We start from the raw sequence: 24,342 nt of genomic DNA on the forward strand, positions 1-24,342 counted from the left end.
CCCCTGCCACTGCCCCTGCTGCTGCCGCTGCCCCTGTCCCTGTCGCTGCCCCCGTACCTGCCCCTGCCCCTGTCCCTGCCCCTTCTGACGGGACCGACGGGCAGGGCCAGCCCGAAATGCTCTCACTCTCTCAGTACCCCGCGCACCGGGCTGAAGGGTCTGCGGGGGGAGGGGGATTTTCGTTAAGCAAACAGGTTTGCACTGGATTTAAATGACAATGACTGCCGGGCCCACGCCTCACCCCGCTGGGGGTGGGCGAGGGGAGCGGGGAGCCCCCGCCGCCCGCCGGGCCGGGTGGGGCTGCGCGGACGGGCCGGGCCGGGCGGCGCTTCCCGCGGCGGCCTGGCGGGGGCGCTGCAAGCCCGGCGTTGCTGGCGAGCGCGGCGGGCAGCGTGCGGCGCCTCGGCCGGCCCCGGGCAGCCGGCGGGGGCGGGTGGGAGAGCGGGGCCAGCGCCTCCCGCCTTCCCTCACCGCTGCCCGCAGACGCGGAGGGACGCTCGCCCCCGCCGACAGCCCCGCTGTCCCCCCGCCGAAAGGTCGCCCTTCGGCCGCGAAGGGGCTCGGTGCCCCCGCGGGGAGCCGTCGGTGCGGCCGTCCCAAGGGCGCTTGGGGGCAGCTGCCCGGGCCGTGCGCGGCGCCTCGCCCTTGCCGGGGGAGCGGGGACGGGCGCGCCCGCCGGGTAGCTCGCACGGTGGAGGCGGACCCCGCCGCTGCCCGGCCGGGCTGCCGTGCCCCCGACACCCGCACGCCGCCTCCCCGCGCCCCCGGCGGGTCGGCAGGGGGGCGGCCGGCGGCGGAGGCCGCGGGCGGCCGGCGGGGAAAGTTGGAAAGGCCTTGGGGGGAGCCGGGGCAGGGGGCTGGCAGCGGGGTGACGGGCGCGGAGGAGGAGCGGGGAGCAGCCGCACCGGAGCGCCGGGAGGAGCCGGAGGAGATCTGCTGGCGGCGCGTCAGGCGCCTCAGGGGTAGGGGAGGAAGGAGGACCCGGGAGGGGAGCACCGCGCCGGGGTACGGCGGGCAGGGAGGGGACGGCGCGGGCGCCGGTCGGGGCGGAGGGGGGGAGCGCAGCGACCTGTCGCAGACCGCCGCCGCCGCCGCCGCCGGAGGATGCAGGGAGCGCCGGCTGCCGCACGGCCCCGCCGCCGCCTCCCGCGGGCGGTTGCGGGCAGCGGCGGGAGGGCCCGCAGCGGAGAGCGGGGAAAGTTGTGCGCGGCGGGGGCAGGGCTGCGGACCCCGGGGGGGCAGGGGGGCACCGCCAGCAGCAGCACCGGGAAAGTGGGGTTGGAAAGCCGCGAAATCCGCTTCTGGGCTCGCTGCCGGCGAAGCGCATTTAACCATCATCCCGGGGGTGAAGGGGAACTGGGAAAGTAACTCGGAAAAGTGAGTGGGTTTCTTATTTTTTTTTTCTCCATCCTTTCTTTTTCCTCTTAATCCGAAAGGACCCGTTTAAAAGGAAAGCAAAAGCCGCCGTGTGCACCCGCTGCCGGGAGAGAGACGGGGGAGGAGGGCACCGCGCACGGGCACCCTGCCTGTGCTGGGCGAGGGTGCGGGATCCTGCGCTCGGTTCTCCCCCAACATGACCGTGTACCAAAGCAGCTACACATAGTAAACAGATTCATCATGCGACAGAGCGCAGGAAGGTGAGACACAAGAAGAAACAGAAACTAACACTGAAAGGAAGAGGGGGGAAGAAGACAGCGACTGCGAATTACTTCCAGATAAAGTGGGTGGATGTTGTGCAGCAGCGACTTGGGATTTTAGGGGATGCACCCTTATATTTTGCTTCTCTCTAGTCCGAGCCTCCCTTCTCCGGTGACAGAAAGCGGCCGTACTTGGTGGTAGGCAAACAGGAGGCGGAATAAACAGGAGGGGTTCTTTCAGCAGCGCTGGCGATGCCCTCCTGATCTGCTGTAAGGATATTTTTTTTTTTTTCCCTCTTGGTGGATGTTGATTCTTGACCTCGATTTTGAGACCTTTTAGTTGCATCGCGGTTGTTGTGGTTTTATTTCTTTTGGCGAGGAGTGGAAAGGGGGAGGCTGGCTTCGGTGCTGAAAGTTGCAGTCATTATTTTGGAGCCAGCATGTGCACCAACATAGTCTACGAGTGGCTGAAGACCCTGCAGCTCCCCCAGTACGCGGAGTCCTTCGTCGACAATGGCTACGACGACCTGGAGGTCTGCAAGCAGATCGGGGACCCCGACCTGGATGCCATCGGCGTCGCCGTGCCCCACCACCGGCGCCGGATCCACGAAGCCGTGCGGCGGCTGAAGGAGGCGGACGAGACGGCGGCGGGGCTGTACTTCACCCTGGAGCCGCAGCCGCCGCCGCCGCCGCCGCCGCCCCCGCGGCCGGCGCCCCCCACGGCCGGGCGCTGCCCCCGGCGGGCGGTGGGGCAGGATGAGGCCCGGCGGGGGGCGGCCCCCCGGCACCGCCCCGGCGGGCGGCGGGGGGCAGCCGGCGGCGGGGGGCTGGCCGCCTACCCCCGGCTGAAGCTGAAGATCATGATCCGGGACAAGCTCATCCGCGACGGCATCAACCTGAGCAAACCCCCCTACTCCAACCAGGTGAGAGGGTCCCCGCCGGCCGCTGCCCCCCCGGCGGGGCCGTGGCTGCCGGGCGCGGGGCGGCAGGGGGGTGGGCGAGCCTTCCTCCAGGCAGCGGCGGGGGGCGCCGGCCAGCGTGGCCCGGTCCCCTCTGCCGGGCACTGCTGCGCGTCTCCAGCTGCGCCGGTGGCGTTTTCGGAGGGACACGCGGTGGGCACTTGGCCCCCGCCAGGTGCGGGGCGAGCGGGGCCGGCACAGGTCGGGGCCGCCGGCGCTCGGTGCCCTGATGCGGGCTCACAGGGTGGTGCAGCATCGCGCTGCCTCTTGGGTTTGCCTCGATGTGTTTTTTCATTAACCGGTTCTTTTAGTCCAGGGGTGGTTTGGGGCGTGAAGACTGAAACTGACAGCACGGTCTGAATGGTTTGGCTGCTTGTTTGTTTTTCTTTTTCTGTGAAACTTTTCCATTGTGTTGGAGAGTGATGGCTTCCCTCATCTGTTGTTAAAGGTCATGGTTTAGTGTCAGTTTCTGTTGGTGAAATGGCTCATGAAGCAAGTGGTAATCTGGCTGGAGGAACAACTCCTTCTGTTGCCTGGATTTATTTACTGGAGGATGGTGGTGACTGGTGAATGTCAAAACGATTCATCAGCTACTCCGGCACAGGTTGGACTACCTCCAGTATATGTAGGCTGCTGAAAGGCCAGGAAAGTGCAGGTCTCGGAAGAGTACATTCCAGTTTGATGAAACCCCAATATTTACCTAATTCTTACCTTTTGAAAAGGTTAAAATGTAAGATTAATGTGGTCTAGAAGATAGGAAATGTTGTGTCTAAACTTTTCTGTGGGTTTCGTGCTGAAAACGCCATACGTAGAGTAAATAAAGCAATAGAATTAAATGAATAGTGGCATGGAGGAGAAAATGCTTTGTGAAAGAAAATAGGGTATTATGGTGCATGGTTGCTTCAGAGTTCAGAATTAAGTGCTTCAAAGTTGTTTGATGACCCAAGTTGCCTATATTTTCTTTAATTATATGAGGTCTGATTTTTCGGAAAGACTGAGCAGTTGCAGTTGACCTTCAACTTGTGGGTACTTGAAGGAAGGTGATGTTGAAGTCTGGTGTTCTGGGTTTACAGAAATATAAGGAATTAAAATTGCGAATTAATTATCAGCTGTAGGGGATCTAGGTGTGAGGATAATGAGTAAAATTCAGCTTAGAGAACAATGCGGAGGTGTAGATAATAAGGCTGAGAGGACAGTAAGTTTCAGGACTCCAATTTTTTAACAGCTCAGTGATTGAGGGCCACTAGGCACTTTCAAGTACAGCACAGTTGAATGGTGTGAGATATTTGTTCTCGTTTCCTGAAACATCTGGCTAATGACATTGTCAGAGGCAGTGTATCAAATCTGATAGGATAGTAGTCTAATCTAACCAAACATCCATGAACATCTAGTCTAAGTACAGCATCTTTCCTCCCCCCACCCCCCACCCCCCACCCCCTGCTTTTGAAGTGCTACATCACTTCAAGACTGGCACCCTTCTGAAATTACTATTACATGCCTTATATAAAATAACTGCTATGGAAGTTCTGGCTTATCAGTGTAGCTGCAGTGCATTGCCCACCTCCACAGATACATTTCACTTCTTCCTTTTGAGTTTGTGTATGTTCATAGTCACTGGTTCTGTCTTACCAAGCAAATCCTCTTATCTTCTCTTTTCTATACCTCTTCCATAGGAATTGTAAAATTTCTAAGATGCTAGCATATAACATCAAGGAAATTGAAATCTTTAGTGTTGATTTCTTCGTTAGCTCACTTTATTTGAATTTGATTAGTCTGATAATAGTGTGGATTAACTGTCAGGGCAAGCTCATCTTACACAGAAAGTGTCACTCAGCTTTAATTGACTTAAATCTAAATGCAGTATTTTGAAATAGAAAGAGGAACCAAGCTTACTTACCTAGTTTTATTTCAGCCTGTGGTGTATTTATTTTGGATGATAAATGCATATAACATCATTTTTTACAGTAATAGAGAAACTTTCTCCATCTCCTCACTGTGAATCACTTCACATCGTAGCATGTTGTAAGAAACCATAAAGCTGGCAAAATCGGAGTGTGTTGCTCAACATGTGTTATTCTGAATGGCACCCACCGTAGCAATCCATCTCCAAAACAGCTTAAAGGGAATAGCAAAAGATCATGTCACTGTACATTATTCATTGGATGTTGTTTAAAGCAAGAAAAACAACATACTGTATTCTTTCATTTGGAAAAGAGCCAAAGCTGTGTCTCTTAAAAAAAAAAAAACAAAAAAAAAACAACCCAGAAAAATGTGGATATAATTTAAGCAACCTGTATTATACTTTTTGTATGGAACATGCAGTGTACGGACTTATGCATATCAAAAGAAATGGGATGTATTCTTCGCTGTGCACAGGATTAAAGAAGCAGTTGAGGTCTGTGTCAAGTTTTCTAATACATTTATCACATGTCTACCTACAGACAGTCAGTGGATATCCTGAAGTAGGGCACTAGACACTGACCTATTTGATGTCCGTTGGCATTTCTGGTGCTGCTGAGCTGCTAACTAGCCTCCTACTTCCCTTCATGGCTTATGTGGGGAATGCCATCATCTTTTCCTCTTACTGTCTATGAATGGAAAGTAGTATCTATGAATGGAGGAGCATACTTGTGCGTGTATGTATGAATACTCATATGTATCTGGATTTTACTTGTTTCCTGAAAAATACTTCATGTGTTCAGTTATGTGGTTCTCAGACAGTTTAGGAGTTCTACTTGAAAATATCCCTGAGAACTGGAAGTGCTGCTTCTCTGTCTTGTTTATAGCCTTTCGCTAGCTGCCTGAGCTCTAGACTTGTCAAAAGATCAGAAATGAGTATTGGATGTGGCTGTGGAGATGCTAAAAGCATCCTTTTGCTGTCCTTCCAATGTTGTTGCTGTGTTTTCAGTTGAAGGGTGAAATATCAGAGTGGGGAGGATAGAAATGTACTGGCATGGTAGATTTTAGTTTAACTTTGATTACAGTCAGCAGAAATTACTAACAACTACTTAGCAGAGCTTAATATAAATCTCTTAAAGATGTGCAAACTTTGAATTGGAGCCATGTGTGGGGGGTGACTTCAGTCATGGAGAATTATCACAAGCCATCTTGATTATTTCCATGGAGAATTAGAACAAGGCCTCACCTCCTGAAATCGCATCTTGTATATTTTTCAGGTATAACTCAAGGAATGTAACTGTAACTGAGAAGAACTCTACAGAAGTCAGATTTTGTTCCATGTTAGTAATGCTTCTTAATACTCACAGCCCTCTGTTTTAGTTGCACACATGCAGTTGCTGGCTGATAGCCTTGCAAGTCTCATATATCTAAGGAACATCTTGTGGAGGTGATGGGATTGAACACCCTTCAAACAAGAACCCATGGTACCTTTCTGAGTCAAGTGTAACATCTGTGTATTCTCAAAACATCTAGCTGTTTTAAAAAATTATCCTTGATGATGGTAATTCTGTCCTTAATTAGGAACTTAATTATGTGCAGTGTAGGAATAGTATTAGTATTATTTTGCCATGTAGAAGTTCTGGGGAATGAAGTTATGGCAAAGCAAAATCCAAATGAGCAGCCTCCCCGGGTTCCAGTGGGCATGAGCGAAGGAGAATGCAGCACTGACCTGAACCAGCTGAATCAGAGGAAACTAAGCCTTTACCTCCATACGAAGACACTTCTTGCCTTGGTGGGCTTGTTGCAAAACAGGTTGTGTCCATGCTGCGTTTGAGCAGGAGTATTGTCACTAAATGTCGCTGTGGTAGAGAAAGCAGAGGAACACCGATTTTGTCAATATAAAGACGAGTACCTTGTTGTGCAACATGCCAAGATAAATTAGGTATTCTATTTATCTCAAAAATAGATTAAGTGACATTTAATAGTTTACTGGAATTTCATTACTATTTCTAATTGAAATAAATGGCCTGACCTGTTTCTTGAGGAACTTTGTTCAGTTTTTCATCTGCAGAGAACTGCAAATACATTAAAAATCACAAAAACCATACATGCATTGAAAGCTCCCATACCAATTAAGATGATTTTCTTAGCCTCAGTAAAGTTTTACTCATGTAGATTTCAATTTTTATTAGAGAGACTAAAACTGTAGTGTGACATATGTGTATGTACGTGACCTCATTGTCTTTCACTGTGCTGTTCATGATTATCAGCATGCTTGGAAAACAAACACTAAAAACTCAGCTGCATTTGAGGTCATAATCTCAAGAGTTCAAGCAGATGTAGAAAAGTAAGAAGTTAGATCCAAGTGAGTATCTGCTTAAACACCCAACCACATTTTTTTAAGTTCTGTGCTGATGATACAGCACAGATTTGTGGTTCTGATTAAATCTTTGTTTAATCCTTGCCACTACAAAATGAGGAATATTTCACATAAGTTAGATGTGTAAGAGGTAAAGATGCCAGCAATACTGCTTTGAAATACACTGCTTCAAGCTGAGTCTGGGGCTGGGTAATGTAATGTAGTCAGCACTTTACATATCTACAGAGGTGAATTCAGTGAATTAAAAATATTGTGCTTTGAAGAAATGGCAACACTCACCTATGCTAGAATTAAACATGAACCTTTTTCTAAAGACCTGGCTGCTTTGGAATAACTGCAACTCTGATTAGCAGAGCGTTCTCAAATATGCCTTGGGGAAAGCTGCCTATTGACAAAAGTTCTAGTGCATTAAGTAGTAACAATATTTTCATGGCAATAAATTAGCAAAGCTACAAGCAATGTTCAGGAGGTGAAAAGGTATCTTATATAAGAAAGCACTGAATTTGCCTTTGACTTCCGAAGTCTGTTTTCTTCTAAAGGAAATACAGCACCTTGTATATTGGGCATTTATTTCAAAGTCCTGGTTTATTAAACTCACAGAAAAACAAATTGGAAAAGATCTTCTTCCAATCAGACCATTAAGGCAAAATATTGCAGAATATGAATAATACAGTACCACGCTGTATTTGCATTTGAATTGTTCCTGAATATTTTAAAGTGTATTCAATCTCTTCTGGAAGTGTTGAATGTAAATCTTCCTGGGTTTCATTATCTCTGTTTTGAGGGGCAGAAGATCCCACAGGGCATATTAAAGGTGGCATCCTGAGAGAGGACAGTATCAACTCCACAGCCTTCTCCCCACTTTCTGTGGTCATGTTCAGTGTATCTTCTCAGCTCTGGCCGTGGTGGGGGCTGGCAGAGGGGAAGGGGAGCGTGTGGCTCCCAGCTCTGAGTGTGGGGCTGAGCAGCCTGCCACTGCTAGTGGCAGCAGCTGCCCTGGAAGGGTGATCCTTCCTTCGTCCTTCACATGGCTCTAAGTTTGAAGGTAAAGCTAAACTTACAGGTCTCTGGCAAAAGAGAAATGCTTGGCTTTTTGAGGTTCCCCAAAGCTTTTTCTTCCCCCAAAAGAGATGATTCAGTCAGAACTCAGTGGTACAAAGTTGAACTGAATTTTCTCATATCATGTGAGGTTTTGTGTGTACTGCACCTCAACAGGGACACCAGCAGTGCTGTGACAAAAGTCTAACTACCAATTTCACTCCTGCACACTTATAAACCTGTCCTGTTATAAGACATTTGGTGTTCATAACTCTTTCTGAGGAGAAAACACATTTTATGAAAAATATTTCTGTTGATACCGCCACCCCCAGAGCTTCTGTCTCTGACATATGTAGGATGATGAAGCCCGTACACACAACCACGCGTGAGGAATACCAAAGAAACCAAGATAATTTCTCACCAACAGAGTAATCTTGCAAACCGTATTTCTAGTTTTTTTCATGACCGATATCACTGTCTCACATATACCATAATATATAGGTCAGCTGCGTCCCTGATTTCAGATGTGAAATTGAAGAATTTGCCTAAAGTAATGAAAAACTTCAGACAGATGAAGGTTGGGACCCACTACTGCGGCATCTTTGTCCATTGCCTTATGATTAAGAGTAAACTTCTTTATGTGTAACAGAAAAGTGATCAAGGAATAACCAGTAACTTGGCTATATGGCAATTAGTTATGCCTGTTAATTTTGCCTGTTAGTTGTACTCTGTGTGCATATGTCATTATGAAGAGTCCCTATTCACTAAGGTATATATAGATCCATATGTATAATCTGAAACATACTAAGAGCTCTTACAGAATTTTTGAAAAGTGCAGCAGAGGGGTTTGAAGTGACAGCAATATTGTTATTGCAGATTAGGAATGAATTTATTGTATCACTTACAGGAGCTCACTTACTGGTCTGAGACTCTTCCAAAGCAGGAGAGGATGGAATGAGTTAAGACTACATTGGTAGGTTCAACTTTTAAATTACTTGCTTTGTCAGTTTCAATGAGCCCCTTTGCTTGGTGTTTGACAAAGCTATCTGGTTCAATCTCTTTGTCTAGGCTAATATGACATCTCATATTGATGTGCTTATCTTGACAAATGTGGTGGCGTGTACATGCTGCAGGAATTGTCGTTTATTAAAAGAGCACGGCGGCACTATGTTTAGCACTGCTGCGTTATTTTGGGAGCGGCTGTGCAGCAGGAAGGGGAGATTCGGGTGAACCTTCCCTGACACTGGCAGTCTGCAAGCTGAGCTGGCCCCAAACCGTCTCCAGTGACTCATCCAGCCTCTTCAGTTTGTTACTTGCAGATAGTAAAAAACTTTTATTATGATTTTGCAAAACAAAAGACTAGTGGTGTGTCACGTGAAACACAAGTAGAAGGGCTGTAAAATAGTATCTCATCCTGGTTCTCACAAACTCAGCAGGATGTGAATGACAGCGATGCATGCCTCTCACGGGAGCCTTGCTCCTCCAGTTGGTCCTATTCCCAGTGTAGTCAGTGGAGGTTTTGCCAGTGATTTCATTTGATGCTGAGTTTGGTGTGAAGTGTTCAAATTTAAATCAGCGAACAAGCACACCCTTACTGACTGTGATTGTGGGAGGTGAGAACAGGATGATGTGAACAGTAAATACAACAGTAGGATGCAAAAAAAATAATAATAAAAAAAAAAAGCAAAACTTTTCAGAGCTGTAAATATCTCTGTTAGCAGCTTGAACACCAGCAAGGCAGACTTCTGAACACAGATCTCATGAGTTTGCGCGAGAGTAAATGTTTGGTAGTCTCTGAAATCTGCACTAGTGTGCACTTAGCTGGAGTCAAGTACACATAGTTGTTTATAGCTGCCCCCTCGGTAACATACAATGAGGGAGAAATGGCCATAACATGTAGCAGATTAAACCTAAAACCAGGTACAAGTGTACAACTTTCACAAGTTATTTTTTCCCAGGAAGAATTGCACTGGTTTTGAGGATACACACCCTGAAGCAGGGATGTGGTGTTATCACTGAATATGACATCAGTCAGAACTTTATGGGGTAACTAAGTCCAGTTGTGATGTCTGTACCTCAGAAACACACAGTAAATTTGGTGTGGTTAAGGAAAGACTTAAAAAGCTGGAAAAAATCCTGCCTTTCAGTCAGGGACTAAGAAAAGCTTACACTGTTTTTTTCCCAGAGTTAGTTAAGTGGCCACTTGGCCATGCTCTCATATGCACAGAAGGAAATATTTTTATTAGCAGAAAAAGGCATTGAGAACTTCATGGCTGAGAGCTGGAGCTAGGCTATTCATGCTGTGAAGAAGGCCAAAAGCCAGTGTAAACCAAAACCTCAGTAAGTCAATATTCATAGAGAAAAAAAAAACCACTCGAAAACCAAAATGAGTGGGTGCCAGTTCTGCATCAGTGCCCTTGGTTTGTGGACAGGTGCTTGCTGGGAGCAACTCTTCTGCCCTGGCAAACTCCTGTCCCTTGGCTCCACACCTCCTCACTCTGCTGTCCGAGAGCCTTCTGTGTACCCTAGAGCTACCCATTCCCTGACTTCTCCTAAATCATTTCCCTTAAGTCTGCCTCAAGACACACTATCTTCTTCCCTAAAAGCAACCTCTTTCCTACCCAAGAATGTACATCTTTTGCCTTAGGTCTCCCTAACCTTTTTCTCCCCCATCTACATGCACTCAGCAAAACTGAGGAGTGTTAACCATGATCTCTTTGGGTGGACAGACAGGACTGATGCAGTGATACCTTTTTGTACAGCTTGAGACAATGCTGCATCTTTCTCACTTGATCCCATCCCACTACACCCCATCCCATTCCAAGCCCTGTATGTGTTTCACTCCATATCTCTCTCCTGCTGCCCCTGAGTCTCAGGCTTTGATTTGGATCCTGCTCTTTCCTCGCCCATGCTCTGATGAGAAGAGGAGCTTTCTCTCCCACTCAGAAGAGTGGGGCCATCACTTGTCTCTCCTTTGCTCTCAGTGCCCCCAGCTGCCTTGCCATTGATCAGCACAAGTGGCTGAGCCCAGGTTGTTCTCATAAATCTAGACTTCGATCTTATGAATTTCAGTCTTAAAAATGCCACAGGCTGCAGTTATCCAAAATCCCTCTGGCCCCGGTATTGTGGCAGAAGGAAGGGATTGCTCTAGGAAGAGGAGGATGTATTACAGGTTTCAAACATTTGTATGGAACTGTATTTATGGGACTGTATTTGTCTTTTTGAAGCAAGACAGAATGTACTGTTAAAAAAATAAGTTGTAACCTCATCAAAATTCTGAGTTCAATACAAAAATGTTGAAAGCTTTTTTTTTTTTTTTTTTGGCACAATTTTTTAGTGCTAATCATGTGATCATGATAATTGCTTCTAATTTCAGCATTTCTGAAATCTTGTCCAGTTGTTTAGTGGCTGCCAAAATGTTTTTCTTCAAATTTTGTTTAAACTTATTCTACTAGTAGTTTTTTATGTTCTACTGTGTTGAAAATTTTTTTACAAATGCATCTCTGACCATTTGTACATCTTGTAGTTAAGGTTTTGCCCTAAATATCCAGCTATTAGTTTAGCAGACGTTTTTCCATATCTAGGAAATGAGAAGTACTTGAATAAAGAATTGAATTTGCCCTTGAGAAGGTCTGTCACAAATCTTCACGTGCTAGTTCCTATACTAAAATTTTTACCTTAAAGATAAGAATGAGTGACTATTTTCAGCCTCTGAATCTATATTCTCTCTCATATCAGACCAAACATCACAAGGAGGTCTCATTTTAAAACACTACTCTGAAGAAGCTCAAGGGTTAATAAGTGGAACTGTGGAAATTACTAACCAAAAAGGTTTACTCATTTTAAAGTATTAACATCCAAAAAAGGAGAAAAAGGAAAAAATAAGGAAATGTGACAGAAATTATACCAAGAGATCTGGAAAAAGAGCGATTTTGATTTCACCTGCTTTGTTATTTTCATGTGAAGAAAATTTATTGGACTTTCCTGTGATAACTTCTAAATAAGGTGTTGCTAAGAGCAGATTTTCACATATACTTGATATTTACACAGTGGTAAAAATAATGCTCTGTAGCTTGTGGAGTAGGATGGAGCAAGAGGAAGTTTGACAAGAATATCACTAGCTGGTTTCTGTCCAGCTCTAAAAATTACATACAGTAAGGTCGTATTTCATGCAGGCAGTGACTAGAAGTAATGAAATGTGTGTGTCCTTGCCAATAATGTCAAAACCAAACAAAAAAACCCCAGTTGCCCATTTTGTATCACTTTTAAGAAGTAACATTTGTATCCCTAGCAAAGGTTATGGCAAAATTATTCTAAACATTTGACTTTATTGCCCAGATTTGTGGTCTAAAAACTCAGTGTTTGAAGAAATATTGAAAAATTCTCCTTTCATTAGTAGTTTGGGTCCTGATGCAATAATTCCCCAGGAAAATGATTTTATTCCTTTTGATAGAAAGGCATGCATGTGCTGCAAAGTGAAAGGAACTAACTTAATTGCTCTCAGGTAGCAATGGAAATCAGCTGAGCCAGGCTTGCTTCTGCATACTTCCAGGCTAGTGGCTTCAGTGCTCATTTACTTCTGGAAGTATGAGTAAAACTATGCAGGATTGAACCAGTTTGGGATATTTTTCCAATGATTCTTAGATAACCTGCAATATCATTTGTCATAGGTAAGTGTTATGCAAATTAATGAAAGCAGAAATTGCTGTAATTAGAAGTAGTCTGAATCTCTTGTTGAAGTTGGCTTGTACTGATACTGTAGCAAGTATGTGACAGTGTGGGTGGTGTGTATTTTACAAAATACTACATCACTTACAAAAGCGGGTGCTTTTTGTATAAGCCATCAGTAGCAAGTATTAATTCATCTATATAGGAAGTTGTAAAGGCCTGAGGTGTTTCCCTAAGGAATTATTTCACCTTAGAGCTGGAAACTTACTTAAAAGAGAATTTCTATTCTAATCCTACGTATGTTAAAAAGAACTGCTTATGCAACCACTGGATTCATTAAATCAATTCCTATGGTGTCTAACAGGAAATAAGCTGCTGCAGTATATCCTTCCTCTGTGTGTGATGATTTTGGAAGGAGCACAGATTTGTCCAGAAGAACTAATTGTTTTCATAGTACTTGTCTTATAGATCTTTCAGTGGCTGAAATTGATGTAATAGTTAATAGTATTGATCTAGATTTGGAAAATAAGGCAGAAATTCCTTCGTGCTGAACACACTTCTTCCTGTAGGTGTAAGGAAATTGACATCTTTTTAATAAGAAATAGCTTCATACTTTCAATAAATATGAATGAAATTCAAGGCAAAGGTAGTAAAGGAATTTCAAGAGCTGATTTTCCTTTTCTTCTCCTTGCCTCCTTTGTCGTATTTACAGTGGAAATATGTTTTTCTCTAATTTGAAATTTCTGTACAACTGGACAAAACCAATGTCTTCCTTAGCACATTCTAACTTAATAATCTTCCTTTTTTTGTTGTTTCCCCTGATAGTTTGTGCAGTATGAATATACACTTCATGTACTTGATGGTTTTCAGTTCATAAGTGCCTAATTTAAAATTTTCAAGGTGTGCTATTTTTAACTGAAGTGGTGGCATTTTTCTTCCTTTAAATTAAACATGGTGTTTAAACTCTGTTATGATCTTTTAGAGGTGGTGTCTTCAGAATGACTTTCAGAATGATTCAGGTGTTTTCAGTAACATCTCACTGCTTTAGCCAGTCCCTCTAAGAACTTATCTTGGCTCTTTAGTAGTACAAGCTTGCTTTTATTTATTTTTTTTCCTGCTGCCTTTTTTTCTTTTTTCCCTCCTTACTATTTGCTGATACATTGTTTTACTTATCTGGCTGCTTCTGACAAAAGATAAAACCCCTCCATTCTAAATGTTTTTTTGATTTTTGATTGCTTCTTTATTTTAGTGGAGGTTTGTCTTACAAGATGTTGCATTTACAAAAAAAGCCAAACCACCGAACTTTTCTGCAGACTCTTTCAGATAGTTACCTGAATAGTTATTATCTACTAGTGATTATGTATATCACACAGACAAAGATTAATATGTTAACAGAGCAGTGTTTATGAGTTTTATATTGCATGGTTTTAGGGGCATGTATGAATGAATATTTAGGTTTTAGTTTCAGGGATTTGGTAATGTTTCTCAACAGACTGCAGCACTGAATTTTTGTCTTTCTGTACTTCCCTGCAGTCTGTTTGCTAGCTGCTTGAAAGCAAGATGTCTGTGCAGAATATGTAACTGAAACTTGTATGTTGGTAGGTAAATAGCACTTTGATACAAGAGGAAACTTCTGCAGTTCAAGCAGTGTTACCAGTTGCCTTTTCTATAGTCGGATTTTCAAAAGTAAAAGCGTGTTTGTGATAAACTCTGTCAGGTGCGTAGAGTCTGGACCTGTTACCTCCTGTCATGAAAGTCGGTGGAAATTTTGCTGTTGATTTGGTTGGGAACAGACTGAGGTTTTTGCCGAGGATCTACAATTCTGTTTTCAAAGTACTAAATCAAAATATGTAACCATTGTGGTTTCTGGTTGAAACATTGCCTTGATCTAAATGGCTCTTTAAATATATTTTTATTAGCTTCTATTTTCATGAACTGGTAATAGTCTTTTTCTTGGAACGGGCTGTTGAGATTGTGGGGATTGTGGGTGTCTCCCCAGTTAATGTTGCCATCCAAATACTGCTAAATTGATCTGTACCTCATTTCTAAGTTTTTTTCTTTTCTTTTCTTTCTTTCTTCCCCCCACCCCCATGCCTTCTGTTTCCAGTTTGGAGACTTGTGAAATAAGTCCTAGACTGTCAAACAGCGTGGTGAAATTCTGGATGGTTTTCTTATTTTCAGCTAGAATTAAGGGGAGCAGAAAATGTAATCACTAATAATGACATGCTTTTTGGTATAAGAGAAATATTTAGAAGGCAAGAAATGGAAAAAAGTAGATAATTGTGCTGTTATTATTTACTGATGTTGTATAGCCCTTTCAAAAGGATTTTTAGCCTATTTAAGAAGAGTAATCCTATATGTTAATTATTGGTGCCTTACTGGGCTTAAACTGCCTGGGAGGAGCTAAACTTGGAAAGGAGGTATGAGCTGTAGTAAAGAAATCTCAAGAGCAGCCAGGTTGAGAAAAAAGTTTTTAAACTGCAGGTTTACATAGTGGTATTCTGGAGCTGTGTGCTCCAAGGAGGAGGTAACTTTGACTTTGGTGAAATGGTGGGATTTGTTTGGAGGTGGGTAGATTGGTTTACTTACTTGTTCAGTCAATCCTAAAGGTAGAAATTTGGCAGATGTTGTAACTAATTTCCTGTTATTTATTTAAAGTGATGTGTTCAGAGGAGTTGCTGTCTATCTGTCCATACACTCACTCACTTTTTCTTCAGAATCTCTGGCTTCTGCTCCCTTTCCTCATAAACACATATTTTTAGACCTGGTAGATCATTGCTTGTGCCCATGTAGACCATTTTGTCAGCTTGGGGGGAAAAAAAGCCTAAAAGGGTATGTAAACAACACTCTTAAGGGTGTTTTTTTTTCTACTGTATAAAGAATACTTAAACCTTGGGTTTCCAAATACTGTCAGTGTCTTTTAAATACAAGAAAAAGTTGGAAAAGAAAAGCACCTTTTTTTTTTTTTTTTCTTTTATTAGGTTCATGTTTAAATCGTAGCTCTGGGTGTTGTTGAGACAGCTTGCAGCTGAAGAATATGTTTAGAGAAAAACTGCAGTTTTATGCAACTTCTTTTCCACTGTACAGATAGGTGGTAATGCTGCATGCAACAGAGGCAACTGTGTATCTCTAAAGAGCAGAAGCAACAGTGAAATTGGTGCAGGGGTTTTCCATGTGTTCCCTTTCAATATATCTAAGGTTTGACTAAATTGATATTGCCAAAGTTGTAAAAATAATTCTGTATATGTGGTATCAGTTCCACACTGGGAGTGAAAATGTCCTTCTGCTGTTTGGCTAATTGGTAATACCAACCCTTAGTAATTTTGTGATTGAAATGCTTGTCCAATACCTCTGAATAGAGGTGACATAGTGACAAGTGTTTTCCTCAGGTGTGAGGTGGGTTTTAAAGCTACTGATTGACAAGCAGTTGTCTAACTTTGCAGAAGTTGCACTACTGGTGATCTTATCTTGGCTATTAACCTTCTTTACAATGCTAAACTCTCTTTGCCATTAGAATTTTTTTCCTAGTGTCTTACTTAAGTCTTCCAATCAACAGCTTTATCTTGTTACTTCTTGCCATGTCTGCCAGGGGCATGGAGAGTAGAGGGTTTTTTTCCATTTCCTCTCTTCAGCTTTAGCTACCTGAGGGTACTACTAAGTCCTACCTAAATGTCTATGCTAAAATAGAGAGGATGGTTCATTAATTCTCCTTTTGTGTTACACTTTCTGGATGAATTCCCATTCTTTGAAGTTGGTCCCTTCTGTACTCTTTCCCTTGTTGGTCTGAAGGGGTCTGGGCATAATATCCCAGCGGGGGCCTTGCTGGTGTTGGGCAGAACTTAAGTTACTCTCTTTGCTGTTGATAATTTGATTCACTTACTCCCATATGGCTGTTGCCTATTTTTTTACATTATGATATTGCTGACTCATGCCTTGGATCCACAGGAGGCCCCGGGACCTTTAGGTAGCAGGGCGAGCCATTTGTTTCCCATTATTGCTGTACGTAATGATTCATAGTCAGGTGTGCTTTCTTGCTGTTGTCCCTGATGAATAACATCTCTCTATTTATCAGACTCTACCTCCAGTTTAAGGCCATTTTAAAGTCTAAGCCTGGCCTCCTGTGTACTAATGCTCCAATCAGTTGAACGTGACCCGCTGATATAAAAAAAAAAATTTTTTTCTGTTTTACTACCCAAATCAGTACTAAAAATAATTATTATTGATGTACTGAGGACAGCCCCCTGCAAGCCTTCTTTTGATACCTCTTCAAATTATGGCATAGATTGTTTGTAAATGTGGTTTTCCTCATGTTTTATACTCCTGTGTTATTTTCATTTAGGCAGTGCTTCCCTAGTTTGCTGATATAAATGTAGTATGAAACAGTATCAAAAGATGTAATGAAATCAAGAAGTCTGGCATCTACTTATTTCCATTTTTTTTTTCCAGGATGTATGTTTGTCTGGCATACAAAGAGATTAGGCTGATTTGACGTAATTAATTTGTGACAAGACAGTGTTGACTGTTAAGTATCTTGTCACTTCTTGATTCATGAAACAAAAGCATTTTTTTGTGTGAGGATCAATAAGGCTTTCCCTATGCAGCATCATACTCTTGTTCCAACAAATACAGGTTCGTTTCATCCTTCTGTTACCTTCCCTTACCCAAAAAGTAACTACTCTCGGTCATGTACACCACTAGTTTTGGGAGAGGGTACCATGCTTTCTTGGTACACAGTGGACCCCATCTCCCTGTGTGCACTCTCCTGTTTCCCCTCCCCTGCCCCATGCTACCAGTCTAGTAGTGATCGTAAACCTCACATGAAGGTCAACTCCTTTTAGAGCTGTTTGCCCCTGCATAAACAAGGTTTTGTCAGGCACAGACACCTGTGGGTCCTCTGTGTTTCAGCTCCTGCTAGTTTTCTGTTGGATAGGGGGAACTGAGGGTAACGCTGTGTGCACTATAGCACTTTGTGCTTGAGGAGAGTTCATCCATAGTCACTACAGGAATGTGTACGCGCAAAAGCGGCGTCTGCAAAGGAAGGGCTTGAGACACTTGCATAAATCATCTCCTGGGAAGTACTGTGTGTGTTTTGGTCACTGCCAAGGATCTGGCCTGATGTGTATCGAATGCTGTGTGGCATCCATTCTGTTCAGGATGTAGATGAAGAAAATTGTAACATGTCTGGGTCACACATGAATCATGATTTTCTCAGCCCTCAGAAATATCTTTATTTTATGTTAGTCTGACTCAAAAGTATAAACTGTAGGAAACACTTTTCCTACTGGGCATGTCACATAAAACCAAATGTGTGTGTGTTCTGTGTCTCCCTGCATACATACTGACCTGATTCAGGGTCACTAGGGGTAGGACTAATGTGGCTTTTAATTGCAGGCCTTTAGGATTTTGCTATATAATTGCAAGGATATCCCCCTCCCTCCCTTTCTCCCTCTGGATAACTGGGTGCATTGGTTCTTCTCAAGGAGTCTCTGCTATTCTACATTTTTCCTCTTCCATCAAGACCTCAGAAAGTTTCATAGACTTTTTGTAGGTTTGGCAATGGACAGACATGTATCCTGCAGTTTGTTTATGGGTATTTTTTTGTTTTGTTTTTGGTTTGGTTTTTTTTTAGAGAGGGTAGACAAACAGTAGATTAATTTGCCCTAGTTTATGCAACATCCCAGGGCCAGGCCTGGCAGTAGCCTGCTGTGCAATATGGGCAATTGAATGGCTGACACAGGAACAGATTTACAGGGCATACTGCAACTTTCCTTCCTTCTGTGCAGAGAAAAGGTGCCCTCTCCTTTCTCTCTCCATTGTGCATTTTGCTGTTCTTTTGCCAGGAATTCATCACTCATGCTTTTACTCTCCAGGATCTCCATCCCTTTTTAAATGCACCTAACCTGTCAGTTGTGTGGGAGATTCACAGCGGGATTATTGTAAATCTCTTCTTCTGTCAACAGTGGTTCAGTAATGAAATCTCTGATGCCATTATCTCTGAAGAAGGGCTCTTCCTCTATTAATTGCACTGCATGACAACCATACATTGTGAGGATCTTCCTGCTGTGGTGTTGCAAAAGGCAGAAGCAAGAGTGGTTGACTATTACTAGTGGTACCTTAAGCATTTGGCCTAATGAGAAGAAATCCTTTCCTGACTCTAAAATAAGTACTCGGTCATATGCACAGCATCTTGAAAGATAGCACGGTAATGTAACTGGGGAGAGATGTGCTGCTGAAAGGAATCAGGTTTGTGGGAAAGCTCTGGAGAGTTTAATTGCACAGGCAAGAGAAAACCAGAGCCAAGTGACTCTTGTTTCCTCAAGCCTTAGCGATAGAAGTGGTAGATGAGGAAAAGCAGCATCTGCATCCCCATGTCTGCTTCTCCCTAGTGCTGTATATCTTATTCCCTACTTGTATAAACAGTGGATCTTCCGGAAAATGCAGTGGGAACCCATTTAGTATCTTTTAAGTGTTGTTGGCACTGTTGTTCTAATGGACTGAGTATGTTTTGATTCACAAATACTGATCTTAATGTGAAGGGGGCAAGCTGCAGCATATGGGACAATTATACTTAATTACTGAATCACACATTCATCTACATATACTTGGGTGATTTTAGCATTTTCAACAATTTATTTTTAAAATAGCTGAAATTGTTACATATGCTGAAAGTGGGCAACATCAGCGTCACTGTTCCTGAAAACGAACAGCTCAATATATTACTTTTAGGGGAGGTATTTTGCATGGCTGCTCCTAGCCTGAAGCTTTGGGAAGATCAGGAAATAATTTAGGGGAAGTTATAAATCAGCAGAAAGTGACTTTTGGATTAAAGAATGCTTCTTGAACCATGACTGTGGCTCATAATATGATGTTGTAATCTGGTCATGTAGAAATTTCCATGTTAAAGTTGGGTGTAGGGGGGAACAAAGTGTACTTTGTACCTTGTTCTGTTCAAATTCTGTCCCTGGAGTTTCTGCAGGATGGATCTGGAAATTGTCTTTTACTAATTATTTTTTTTCTTTGGTGTCTTTAATTTAGGGAAACCCCACCAGGATGAAAAACAATTGTTACCTACACTAAAATAAACTTTGTTGACCAGCAGATGCAAACCATTATATCAGCATGTAGATGTGGAAGAATTTTTTTGATTTGGGAAACTGGTTTATTTCCATCATTCATCCTAATAGAAGCACTTCAAGATCCTCAAAACTTTGGGTGTTTGTTTTTTTGTTTTTTTCTTTTTTTAATTTATTCTCTCTTCAAATAGGAACTATCTTCTAATTTCCAACCCATATTTATTAGTGATTTTTTTATTCCTTAAAAAAAAATAAATTAATGGTTTAGTTTAAGTAGGTTGTGTGTAAAAAGAACAGCAGCACAGTGGCTGTCCACCAGTGCATTGTCTCCAATAGAGGTGTATCTCTTTGCATGTAGAGATAAATTGCAACAGTAGTTCCCATTCAAGGAATACCCCAGATTCACCAGCATGACAAGAGTAGTCATCTCTCTTCAATGGTTTTGTTCTGATAGTAAAACAAGGAAAACTCTTCCAGTCTCTCCTTGTAAATTGGGCTGTCCAAATCCATTAACATTTTGCTACCCCTTTTCTGCACCCATCTAAGTGTTTATTATGCCTTTTTTTGAATGAGGGTTTGTTCCAGATGAATTTTTATTCTACTTTTCTATGAGATGTCTAGCTAGCATACACTTTCATATATCTAGAAACGTTAAAGCCTGTTATGAGGTATTTAATTTTTCTGATTTCCTTTCCACCCCTCCTAGAAAACATATATTTCTAGAAGCTAATTCTTTTTTATTACCAAAGAAATACAGTAAATTGCCCAAGTAGTGTGTGGGCAGGGGTTTTTTTTTAAATAAATTCATATACAGTCTTTTAGTACTCTGTGGAGTGTTCTTGGGCACTGCTGTAGGTGGGTGTAGGTCATACCAGTTATCATAAGCTGCGTCTTGAGTTCTTAATTACAGGCCCAACCTGCAGGTATACTACTGCTGGTGTTTTTGGTTTTTGCTTCTAGCACATAGAGCAGTTGGGGTTTTTTTAACTGGTGATTTTGGTGATTTTGATAGCCACATGTATTGCACAAACAAGCAGGAGTGCCAAATCTGATCCTTGACATTTGTAATTTTTTTTTAATTTTTTTTTTTTTACATTTCCCTACCAGTACCACTCTCTCAGATAAAGTAAATGTTTTTAAAGTCAATTCTGCAGGGCTGCAATTCTTGGCAACAAAATAATTTTGAACACTAGTAAGGAAATTTATGGATTTCAATTATAGCTTGTAGTGTATCATAATTCTAGTTTTATACCCTGTGCAGTTCAGTGTTTTGGATTTTTAATGGGTATAGAGCAGTAATCATAAAAGTAATTCAAAATGCACCCAGTAATTACAGAGATTTGCTGTTGCTTTTGCATTAAAAATGATGATGATTTACAATCAACAGAATTGCAGTCTGTGGTTTTACTTCAGATACTCCTGCTATTACACTGCTTATTAGTTATGGTCAGTGATTTAGAGCTTAAGAGCTACACGTTAGAAAGCTGTAAAATTAGTTACTCTTTAATAGATTATAACAGCAAATTTAAAATAGAAGTTAGATTAATTATAATCTTGTACATTAAAGAATACATATGTAGCCCTTTGTATCTTCTTTTGTTGCTGGAAATTAATTACAAGTAAAATTAAGTAGTTGGACTCCATCAGCCAAAGTCACATATATATATTTTTTTTTTCTCTTTGTTTCTATTATGGTCCAAGAATTTAAAGGTTAGCTGCCAGACTGATTTCTGTCTAGCAAGTACTGTAAATAAGTCCTTTTCTTCAACCCTCCCCATACTCCAGGTGCATATCTAGCTATATGTGAGTCATTAAAAAGGTAGCTAACATACTGAAATTGTGAGCGATTAAAATCATATAAAAAGAAGGGAGACATATTTTAGCTGGATATTATTTTTAAATACCTTGGAACAAGGTAAGAATATGAAGGGGTTTTGCTCACACTTCTCCTTTCTGTCCATTTTCTTCCCTTTATGAATATTTCTTCTTTTCTGGTACAGTCATGCATCAAAACTCAATAACAGATTACTGCCTGTAAGAAGTAGTGTTTCTGAACTGGGCTTTGCAGTTGAGAGCTGTGAGTTAAAGCTGTTCCAACAAAAGTGTGTTTCTTTAAACGTTCTCAAGCATTAGCATAAACAGCACTTTTCCCTTCTTATTAAACCTGGATTTTTAAATAAGATAGCGATCAGGTACATTAGCAGTCAAGTCACGAAGTAAAATGTACTGGCATAGTTACTGATTATATAGCTGTTAGACATACTGGCTGAAAAACTCAAAACTAAAGTAGTTTCTGAACTGTTGGATGACAGTGGTTTGTTTCTACAAGCTCTCATGGAAAGAGTGCCCCTGTTATTTTTGACCGATAGTGTTACTAGAATAAACTTCCAGTACTTAAGCTAGTGTTTTATGTGGAATCCATAGTTGACCAAGGTTTCAGTCACTGTCTTGCAGTAACAGTTGCATTTATCTTACTGTTTGCAAAATATCCTAAAGTGCTGACCTTCAGAAATTCTCCTTGTCAAAACTCTGTGTGTGAAAAAGGGTTTTGAAATACAGCAGAGACCACCTTGGTACTAGTTGCTTCAGGGTTTGCACACTCTGGCAGATTCTTTCCAGCTTAGTACCTTATTTTGGTGGTTATGGTGGTGTGAGACTGCGTGCGTCAGAAAACAGGAATATCAGGATTTTATTTTTATTTTAGTATGTTTGAGGACTTAAGCATTTGTAAGTGCAAGCAGGAGAGATGAAACCCAAATCCTCACCTGAAAAGAGGCGTGGGTTTTTTTCTTCACCATGGTCTATTCAGGTCTAGAGATTGTTGGATATTTTTTTAATTAATATTAACAGTCTGAATTGTTTAATTTGGATTCTTCCAGGTTGAGTGAACTTTTGGTTTCTGATGAAACTTGGTGCAGGCTTCCAGCAGAATCTTTCTGGTCTGTAAAGCCTCATCTGTTCATTTCTCCTTCTCATCCTCTTCCTCAAACTGGAGAGCCTGAGAATCCCTAGCTGGTATCTGGCCCCAGTTTCTGCACCCGATTTCTGATACATTTCTGAAGCCCAGGTGGGTTTCTGTTGTGTAGCCAACACTACAGCATTTGAAGCCCAGGAACTGATGATCAGGGTGAGAAGGCGTTTGCCCAGGAGCCATATATTCCGCAAGCCCTCACAGCTGCGCAGTGGGATTGCATTCTTGCATGACTGAAGGTGCCTTTTGCCAAAGCCGGTTTTAATTACTGTACTTTCACTGCCTTAGCTGAAATAGTCTGTATCAGAATTAGGCCCTCAGTTTCCAAACAGTTTAAACTGGTTGTGCTTTTATTTAAAAAAAAAAAAAAAAGCAGCAACTTTTTTAGGCAGTTAATTCTAAATTTGTGCTGCCTTCCTCTTGTATGAGCATACACACATAAAAGCTCCTGTTTGTATGAGAAAGATTACTCTTGACTTGGATTAGTCCCGTGGTATGGGCAAGTTCATGATCGTGCAAGGAGAGGTGGCATAAGGAGTGTTAGGAGGTGGAGTAGGGGTAGGCAGGACAATATGAGGGGTGGGAGGAATTAATGAATGCTTCTCCAGAGTCAGAGTTTGCCTCTGCCTCCTTCAAATATGTGACCCTCTGCTCTGTGCACTGTAGATTCATGTTTTGTGAGCAGAATGATTTCAGCCAGGTATTAACTGGAAGGGGTAGTGAGTGATGGGTGAGTAGCCAACAGCACTGACAGAGTCCTTTGCTCAAACTAGCTCTTGTGCTGTTCGTCAAGAAAGTTCAAGCCTGCTTGTTTCCAAATAGTTCTGGATTTGCAGAAATAAAACTTTTGGGCAGGGTTTATTTTTTGTCGATTTGTATAGTGGATTGTGCTAGATGGGTTAATATTTGCTGCTAATAATTCCGTGGTTTCTCTGTTTAGGCTCTGTTTTCCATGTAATACAGGAAGGGCAGAAAAACTAAGACTTTAAGTTCCCAGTAAGTCTGTAAAGCATGAACATCTGCTGGAGTCATGAACTGTGTATTGACAGTCTATCATAATAGGGCAAAGGCAGCTGATCATCCTTCTCTTAATTACTTTGTCAAATGTCACTACAGTTCCATGTAGGGAAAAGAGGTATTTCCTTAATGACAAGGAAATCAGATAAACAGCAAGCAAAAAAAAAAAAAAAAAAAAAAAAAAAAAAAAGACTGCCAGAATGCTGTTCTTAGTTTTATTTAATCATAGCTGTCATTTGTCATGTTGAGTTCTTTCTTGTGAAGATCTCAGTTCAATTTTTCTACCAAAATATATGGTCTCAAATTCTAGTTTTAAAGGCTGTTGGCCTTTCATCCTTCTAGTAATTACCCAAAGTGAATGTAGGTCAGAGGTTCAGCTTGGGTGTTCCTTCTACCACTTTCACTTTCTCTAGACTACGCTCATTCACCCTAATATTGATATTATTTTTTTAATGTCATCTTAATGAGTGCTTTTATGGAGCAAGATGAGGAAGAGGTATATTTTGCAGGTGTGAATGGCTTACCAAAATGTAAAATGGACAGATTTCAAATGAATCTATTACTTTAAGCTAAGCCTAGCAGCAGACTTTACGTTTGAAGCCTTTGGACCTTCAAGGGACAGTAGTAATCCATAGCTAATCTTTATGTGAGCAAATCAAAGACATGTTAATACATTTTTAACACTCAAGTACTTACAATA

The 24,342-nt window shown here is 42.3% G+C and overlaps 1 protein-coding gene across 6 annotated transcripts in view; it reads left to right on the forward strand.

Moving 5' to 3' along the window:
- The first annotated feature begins 911 nt into the window (after window positions 1-911).
- The window catches only part of SASH1 (SAM and SH3 domain containing 1), a 566,328-nt gene continuing 542,897 nt past the window's right edge, over window positions 912-24,342 (forward strand). For 3 of the 6 annotated variants that reach the window (XM_040597947.1, XM_040597949.1, XM_040597950.1), the window contains exons 1-2: window positions 912-962; window positions 1,437-2,560. In XM_040597947.1, the coding sequence (XP_040453881.1) occupies window positions 2,078-2,560 (483 nt within the window). In that variant the 5' untranslated portion in view covers window positions 912-962; window positions 1,437-2,077. The remainder of the gene's footprint in view (window positions 963-1,436; window positions 2,561-24,342) is intronic. The other 3 variants (XM_040597948.1, XM_040597952.1, XM_040597953.1) reach the window with 3 other exon arrangements.

Source organism: Falco naumanni, chromosome 6, assembly GCF_017639655.2.
Source record: "Falco naumanni isolate bFalNau1 chromosome 6, bFalNau1.pat, whole genome shotgun sequence".
Taxonomy (NCBI): Eukaryota; Metazoa; Chordata; class Aves; order Falconiformes; family Falconidae; genus Falco; species Falco naumanni.